General features: G+C 36.9%; 1 protein-coding gene across 1 annotated transcript in view; it reads left to right on the plus strand.

The window, feature by feature from the left end:
- OSBPL8 (oxysterol binding protein like 8) overlaps positions 1-8972 on the plus strand; it is a 125061-nt gene that overhangs the window by 98025 nt on the left and 18064 nt on the right. The window contains exons 18-22 of the mRNA XM_015561325.1: positions 2087-2190; positions 4907-5032; positions 5328-5464; positions 7687-7872; positions 8268-8355. Coding sequence (XP_015416811.1) covers positions 2087-2190; positions 4907-5032; positions 5328-5464; positions 7687-7872; positions 8268-8355 — 641 coding nt within the window. The remainder of the gene's footprint in view (positions 1-2086; positions 2191-4906; positions 5033-5327; positions 5465-7686; positions 7873-8267; positions 8356-8972) is intronic.

The raw sequence follows: 8972 nt of genomic DNA on the forward strand, positions 1-8972 counted from the left end.
CTTCAGAGTGGGGGTCCCCGTTGGGGTGCCTGGCCAGTCTGGGTGAGGGGCTGATGGCTGTTTGCAGGCTGGCCAAGCCCCCCAGTGGGGCCCCTCACCCCATGAGTGTGTGGCCAGCCTGGTGAGTGATGATGGCTGTTTTCAGGCTGGCCACAGCCCCTTCAAGGTGGGGGTCCCTTCTGGGGAGTTTGGCCAGCCTGGGTGAGGGGCTGATGGCTGTTTTCAGGCTGGCCACAGCCCCTTCAGGGTGGGCGGTCCTGCTGGGGTGCCTGGCCAGTTTGGGTGAGGGACTGAGGGCCGTTTTCAGGCTGGCCAGTGACTGAAGCTCCCAGCCTCTCCTCTTTTTCTTTCTTTCTTTTTTTTTATTCTGGGATTTATTTACCTTCTATAATTGAAACTTCGTTGCTGTCACTGGAGCTGAGAGCCGGCTCCAGCTCTGAGGCCCCGGCCTGCTGAAAGCAGGTATCTGGGGTTTGTTTACCTTCTATAATTGAAACTTTGTTGCTTTCGGAGCTTAGACCCAGGCCTCGGCAGGCGGGGAACCTTGGCTTCCTCCGTCACGGGAGCAAGCAAGCCTCCTGCTTGCTTCAGCTGTGTGGCTGTCGGCCGCCATCTTGGTTGGCAGTTAATTTGCATATCACCCTGATTAGCCAATGGGAAGCATAGGGAAGGTACAGTCAGTTACCCGTTTGTCTTTTATTAGGATATTTAAATGGCATTTAATAAAGAAAAATCAACCAAAAAAATGAGTTCACTTGTCACCTCTGACACGCGTGTCATAGGTTTGCCTACACTGACTATACTCTTTTTTCCAACTCATTTTTTTAAATTGATTTCAGAGAGGAAAGGAGAGGGGGAAAGAGAGAGAGAAACATCAGTGATGAGAATCATTGATTGGTTGCCTCCTACATGCGCCCAACTGGGGATTAAGCCCACAACCTGGGTGTGTGTCCTGACCGAGAATCAAACTGTGACCTCTTGGTTTATAGGTCAATGCTCAACCACTGAGCCACGCCGACTGTGGCCAACCCATTTCTTAAAAATAACTATTTATTGTAATGATCCTCTATTTTAGGAACTGATCATGAAAACATATAACTTATTTCATATGACCTCACATCACAGAGGAGGAAACTGGGAGGGTTAAGAATCTTATCCAAGGCCAAACAAGCTAGTTAGTGAGAACTGAGAATAAACTCTATGCTTGATGCCCATCTACTATACCATGAATCTTCCTAGTTCTAAGTATAAGAATGGCCAACCTGTGGCCAGTAGCTAGATAATTCTTAGTTTCATGTGTGGTTCTTGAAATAGACATGAAGTGAAATATCTGAAAGTATGAAATGAATTGATAAATATATTTTTAAATTTTATATCACGTGAAATATTTCGTGTAAGTACCCAATACCGTAACCCAACTAGCAACAGGGGCAAATTTTTTCATAGCGTAGTTTTTATTGCATGGAAGGAAGACGAGATTATAACTTTTAGTGAATGAGCATAGGAAATAATGATTATTTTTACCCTTTGTATTTTCTAAGATGTGTTCCCAGATCACTAGTCTGTTTTACAAAATTAGAGTTCCGTAGCCAAATAAGAATGAGGAGCCTTGCATAGTATGTTCCCCTTTTGGAAATGAACATCGTTTTATAAAATTAGTGTTCCATAACCCAGTAAGAATGAGAAGCCTTGCACAGTTTGTTCCCCTTTTGGAAGTGAGCATTTTAAACTGCCTTACAGCTTGTTCCAAGAACAAATAACAACTCAAAATTTCAACACTTTGCCCATGTTCATGAATGACTGCAGCAGTGCTGTGGGTAGTGATTTGGAGATTACTAATGTATTTCAGTGTGTTTGTGAATATGCAGATGTAGAATCTACAGATAATGTGGATCAACTATCATTTATTAGCTATTCAAATTCTATAGAATTAACTTTATATGTATACTATAAATTGTTACTAAGTGGGATGGAGTACCTTGCATTTTTAGTTTCTCCTAGAATGAAAGTAGATTTTAAAGCTCTACTTGTTATTAGCCAGTGTCTCTCTCTTCAACCTTCTGTCAAAATTGTTTTTTTTCTTTAGGAATTCTTTATGGCACAATGACACTGGAGCTTGGTGGAACAGTCAATATTACATGTCAGAAAACTGGATACAGTGCAATACTTGAATTTAAACTAAAGGTTAGTAGAGAATAATAGGACGTATCACCTAATAAAAAAAGGAGCTGTAATATAAATCCTAAGAAAAGAACACAGTTTAGTTTATAATTTAAAGACTAAATATAATAACACAGAATTCATGAAAGGGCAGTCTTGGAAGATCCAGATCACTACGGAGCTATCATTTTTTATTTCTTTATTTTAATAAAGTGGTTTGAATTATATGAGATGAAATCTAAGAAATAAATGGATATAAATTTTTCAGTAAATGAAAGTATTGCTTCACAAAAACCAAAAAAGTATGTATCCACTTGAGCTATAGCTGTGTACACTGAGAGTTGTGTTAGTTATTTCTAACTAACAATTTAAAACTCACAAGCTTAAAAACAACAATTTTTTGATCCGTAGGGGTTCTGTGGGTTGGGAATTTGGATAGATAATATATTGGAAGTGGCTTCAGTTAGAAAGACTTGCAGACTGAGTGACCACAGTTATGGCCTAGAACCATCTGAAGGCTCATCAGTTAGTTATGTGTCTGATGCCTGGTCCAGATGACTGAAAGACTAGGTAGGACTGCTAATTTAACACCTATATATGTGGCCTTTCCATGTACCCTGGCCTTCTCACAGCCAGTTGGCCGCTTCAAGACAATCAGACTAACAACCACTTGGCAGCTCAGGATTTCAAGTGTAAGTGTTCTTGTGAGTAAGGTGAAAACTGCATTGCCGTCCTTGACTCAAAGGTCCAATTTCATCACTTCCACCACTCTCTATTAATTGAAGAGTTATAAACCTACCCAAATTCAAGGGGAAGGGATGTAGACTCCACTTCTCACTGGGAAGATGGCAGGGCATCATTGAGGAAGAGCATGTGGGCTAGAGGGGGAAGGATAAATATGCTTGAGATAATCTTTGGAAAATCTTGCCTGTTTAGAGTGAAAGGGAAATTTAAGGCCTTTCACAGTGTCAGTGATTGGCATAAGATAGTACATTATGTTCAGATAAAAATATTTCTATGAACTATTAATATTTATTAATAATTACCATGTTGATATCCAGCTGACCAGCAACTTTTCACTAATTAAAAAGGATCTCTTTTAAGTGTTATTTGATGTAATGTCCTTCATTTGATTTTTTTTTTCATCTTAACAAATTTTTGCTTGTATGGTGATAATGATATTTGAAAATCATGACTAAAGAGCTCTTAAGTAATTTATAATATCTTTAATGATTAGACTGGAGCACCAAAATTTTGTCACTGAGGAGAAACATCAGTAATGCAACATAGTAACTCAAAGTATAGTTCTTCTAATCTTATTTTTTGGAGGTACTTTTGGTTGCGTATTATTTTACTGTTTTATTTTGAAGGAGTGGGTGTTATTTCTTTTAATAAATGAGTTAAGTCCTTTAGGTTTACTGAGTTATTTTTGCTTCATCTATTGCAACATTGATAGAATACAGTCTGAGGCAGGAGATAGCACAGGACTTGTCAGTTAGATCAGTGTGATCTTTCTCAGTAAGTTTATTAGAACTTCACATAGTCTGGGTTTTTTTAAGCTATTTTTTTCCATGTCAACAACTTCAAATTTCTATTTATTCTCACTGATTCCATTGCTAAAATCATCACTATTTAACATAAGCTTCACCCTAACAAATATTTTGGTGTTGCTCTGTTACCAACAATGTCTACTTGTATGTCATATTTTATCTTTCCAAAACTTTAAATCAGTAAAACCAACTAACACATATGTCACTTACTATGCACTGCAGTGTTTATAAATGTTCCTCATATTAACTCATTTAATGTTTAACATAATAATTCTTTGTGGTGGTTACTGTTATTGTCCCTATTTTACAGAGGAGACTGAGGCACAGAGAGTTTAAATAATTTGCTGCCCTAGCCGATTTGGCTCAGTGTACAGAGCGTTGACCTGCGGACTGAAGGGTCCCAGGTTCGATTCCAGTCAAGGGCATATGTCCGGGTTATTGATTCGATCCCCAATAGGGGGTATGCGGAAGGCAGCCAATCAGTGATTCTCTCTCATCATTGATGTTTCTATCGTTTCTATCTTTTTCCCTCTCCCTTCCTCTCTGAATTCCAGCCTAAGCACTGTGGCTCCAGGACTGCTTTTATTACAACAGTATACTGCCTCTCACCTAGAAGAAAGGGGCATTTCCCATTAGAGTTATATTTCCTTTTCAGGAACATGGAAAGGCTATGGTTGTATATGAGAGCAATGGGTTTTATTTACTTCACTATTGACCTAAATTCACATCTATGTATTTTTGTTAAGAGAAGCTTAACTGAATAAAAACGATCAGACCATGCCATTGCCTGGGTGCACTCTCACTATGAACACTGAGTATTTTATGCATTATAATAAGCAGGAAATGATAAGAAATGTAAGAAAATGAAACTGGATCTAGAAACTCAACCACAGGGCCCTCTGTAATTTTAAAATTATACTTCTATATGCTCGGCCGGTGTTGCTCAGTGGTTGACTCAACCTATGATCCAGGAGGTCACGGTTCAATTACTGGTAAGGACACATGTCTGGGTTGCAGGCTTGATCCCCAGTGGGGGGTGTCCAGGAGACAGCCCATCTCTCCCATCATTGATGTTTCTAACTCTCTCCCTCTCGCTTCTTCTCTGAATTCAATAAAAAATATATTTTTTAATTTACTTCTATATGAATATCATTGGGAAAATGATAAAAAGTTTTTCAAAAAATGAAATTTTTCAGATTGTGCTCAAATGTTTAATGCTTAGAAAGGCTCTTTCAGGTTTTTCTACATATGTTGAAAGTATAAATAGCCATGTCCTTGTAGCTGTAGCAAACACTGTGATCCACTGTGGCAATTCGGAGATGGTTGGTGAGGCTTTGCATATATTTGTTTGAAATTTGCTTATTAAGTAAAACTTGTGAAATCTCATGAACTTCCTGTGTATTCAATCAGATTTTAAAATTCTAGTATTACATATTTAACATTGGTGTTTTTCTAAAAATGAGGAAAGATTTGGGGTTTTTAGAAAAATGGTAGTTATATTTGTTTTTAAAATGTGTTTAACTGTGGGATTAAGTATTATTACATTACTATATTGTGTAATCTCCTTTTTAAATAAAGATAATTCTCCACATTAATGTGTCAATTCTTTAAATACAGGATAGTGAAGTTTTTATTAATGACAAAAAGACTGATAATTCAGAGGTTTTCTGGAATCCAACACCAGACATTAAGCAATGGAGATTAATAAGGCACACTGTAAAATTTGAAGAGCAGGGAGACTTTGAATCAGAAAAGTAAGTATATCATTTTTCAGGTAATTTCATGATGATAAAGAGTATATTTTTAATCCCTTACAAGTGTAGTCATTTTTCTCTGCCTTCAATTATATTTTAATTCAGCAAAATAGTTTAACATTTGTGGGATGTGTCAGGATTCTGTTGTAGTTTATGTGAATGTCAAATGAAAGAACTTCTAGGTTTTTTTGCATACAATTATGGCACTAATTAATGATTCTTTGGCAGCTGTTTTCTGACCTGGGAAGGGCATCTCGAACTCTAGATGAAGGATATGGCACAAAATCTACTTTTGTTTCATTTTTTGAAAATACATGAATAATGCCATTGCATGTGCAGACTTGCATTAGTTGGGTAATAATTAAGGCCATAGTTTCTGCTCTTAATGTCATGAAATTCTTGATAGCTAGATCTGTAATCTTTTAAACCAAATATATTATATACACATTATCCAATTTTATTCTTACTATATTTCTTTTTTTTTAATTATATTTTTACTGATTCCAGAGAGGAAGGGAGAGGGGAAGAGAGGTAGAAACATCAATGATGAGAGATAATCATTGATCGGCTGCCTCCTGCATTCCCCACACGAGATCAAGCCCGCAGCCCAGGCATGTGCCCTGATTGGGAATTGAACCGTGAACTGCTCAACCACTGGTCCCAGCTGGGCCTTACTACAATATATTTCTTTGTGTTAGAAGGGGGTGTTTGTGTAAAAGACACTTTACTGAGTCCTTGATACACATTATGCAGTTTAGTCAACTCACATGCGTTATCATACTCTCTAAATGATTCAAGTGTTTGTGTACTTTCCTTCTACACTTAAAATTGAGGTTGTCAAAGATGGAATAATATGTATGCACAAGTCCTAAAATTCTGTTTCAGCTATAACCACATGATGCTCTTCATTTAGAATGAAGTTTTGCCAAGGCATACAATAATTTTTGAGGTGAGAACATAATTTAACATATTTTAAAGGTGAAGAAAACCAGTCTGAGGCAGTGTAAGTAACTTTAAGTTCATATCTAAGAAGTGATCTAGGATTCAACCCAAGTCTAATTCCAAAGCCTTTGTTCTTTCAGTCCCAACATACTGTTTTCCCAGATTAGTGGAATATAGATACTATATTTTTATTTTTCTGATATAAAACTAAACTTTAGTAGTGGGAAAAATTTTATCTTAGTAGTCTTTTCTGGTAAATCAGTGGTTCTCAACACTGGCTACACATTAAAATCACCTGGGAAGCATTAAAAAAAATACTTGGGCCCTAGCCAGTTTGGGTCAGTGGATAGAGCATTGGCCTGTGGACTGAAGGGTCCCAGATTCTAGTCAAGGGCACATGCCTGAGTTGTGGGCTCGATCCCCAGTGGGAGGCATGCAGGAGGCAGCCGATCAATGATTCTCATCATTGATGTTTCTGTCTCTCTCTCCCTCTCCCTTTCTCTCTGAAAGCAATAAAAATTTATTTAAAAAAAAATAAAAATACTTGGGCCCATTCCCAGATTCCTCTCATCTTGGGTCAGTACCATTCATTGCCATATGTTTAAGAGTCCAGTCCTAGATGGTTTGGCTGCATCGGGCCTGCGGAGTGAAAGGTCCTAGGTCAGTGATGGCGAACCTATGACATGTGTCAGAGGTGACATGTGAACTCTTTTTTTTGGTTGATTTTTCTTTGTTAAATGGCATTTAAATATATAAAATAAATATCAAAAATATAAGTCTTTGTTTTACTATGGTTGCAAATATCAAAAAATTTCTATATGTGACACGGCACCAGAGTTAAGTTAGGGTTTTTCAAAATGCTGACACGCCGAGCTCAAAAGGCTCGCCAATACTGTCCTAGGTTCAGTTTCGGCCAAGAGCACATGCCTGGATTGTGGGCTCAATCACCAGTGGGGGTCGTGCCAGAGGCAGCTGATCAATGATTATCTGTTATCATTGATGTTTCTATCTCTCTCCCTTCCTCTCTGAAAGCAATAAAAATATATTTTTAAGAAAGAGTCCATGTTAATAAATTTCTATTGCCAAGAAAAAAAATTAGTTTCCACTACTGCTCTACTCAAGGACCACTTTTTATATCTGCACTCATTTCTAAGCATCTCAGTATAAGCTTTGTCAAAGACAACACACACGGGTATCATTTTCTTTAAAGGGGATTTAAACCTGTTCAATGTAGATTTGACTTTCTGTTGCTTTTTCTACTATTTTTGTACATGTATTAGACTTTGGCAGCAAGTAACTCGAGCCATAAATGCAAAAGACCAAACAGAAGCTACTCAAGAGAAGTATGTTTTAGAGGAAGCTCAAAGACAATCTGCCAGAGATCGGAAAACAAAAAATGAAGAGTGGACTTGCAAGTTATTTGAACTTGAGCCACTCACAGGAGAATGGCATTACAAGTTTGCAGAGTAAGTAATTATCAGCATAATTTGTTGCCTTTATTTCTAGAATTTTTGTTAGTTTTTTATTAAGCCATATATATATATACGTATATGTGTGTGTGTGTGAATATATATATGTGTGTGTGTGTATATAATATATATATATGTGTGTATATATATATATATATATATATAATGTGTGTGTGTAAATGTGAGATTTAAACTTAATTCCATTTATTATAAATTTGAATCCATGATAATTGTTAGTCTATAAAATAAGCTGAGGATCAGAAAATTAGATATGACATATCTAAATTTTACTGCTAGGTTTATAATTACTAAAGAAAATCTAATCTAAACTTTGACAATGTTAAGTGTTTTATTTAATCATTAAACAAATGGTGTTTTTATTGCTTATGTAGTACTCGACCATGGGACCCACTTAATGATATGGTACAGTTCGAAAAAGATGGTGTTATCCAGACCAAAGTGAAACATCGCACTCCAATGGTATGTATTTAAAAAAGTATCTAGATCTGCTAGGCATAAAAAATGTTTTAAGTCCTTACTAGGTTCTTTGACCACCAACATTTAAAATTTAGTTTCAGAATTTAAAATTTTGGGTTGGCAAAATGGCAGAGTAGGCCGTTCCAAGTTCTTATCCCCACAAAGAAACAAAGAAAAGTAAGCAGAAACTGTCAGAACAAAATTTCCCAGAACTCTGAAAAGAGTCAGAGGTTTGCAGTAATTAAATGAACACTAAATCAAGAAAGAGGTGACTTCAAAAAATATGGATAATTTTATGACATTTATACTTGCCCTGACACCAATCCCTTCCTGATGCAGTGGCAGTGAAGGGTTCCTACATTTCCTGTATAAGCTCTGGTTACAGAAGGAGCAGAACAAACCTTACAAATTGTTTTATACATCTGTTATAACCTGGCTGGCATTATGCAGGGCCCATGTTTCTGTTTGATATAACTCAGAGCTCAGGTAGATAGGCTACAGGCAATGAGTAAAAATACAGTAAGCCAAACTAATAAACTTCAGACATCCAGAGCAAAAGATTATTATTGAAACATACAATAGTTTATGAGAGGCCCAAAGATCGTGTAAGGAGCAAAAGC

This window comes from Myotis davidii, unplaced genomic scaffold, assembly GCF_000327345.1.
Source record: "Myotis davidii unplaced genomic scaffold, ASM32734v1 scaffold54, whole genome shotgun sequence".
In the NCBI taxonomy this organism is placed as follows: Eukaryota; Metazoa; Chordata; class Mammalia; order Chiroptera; family Vespertilionidae; genus Myotis; species Myotis davidii.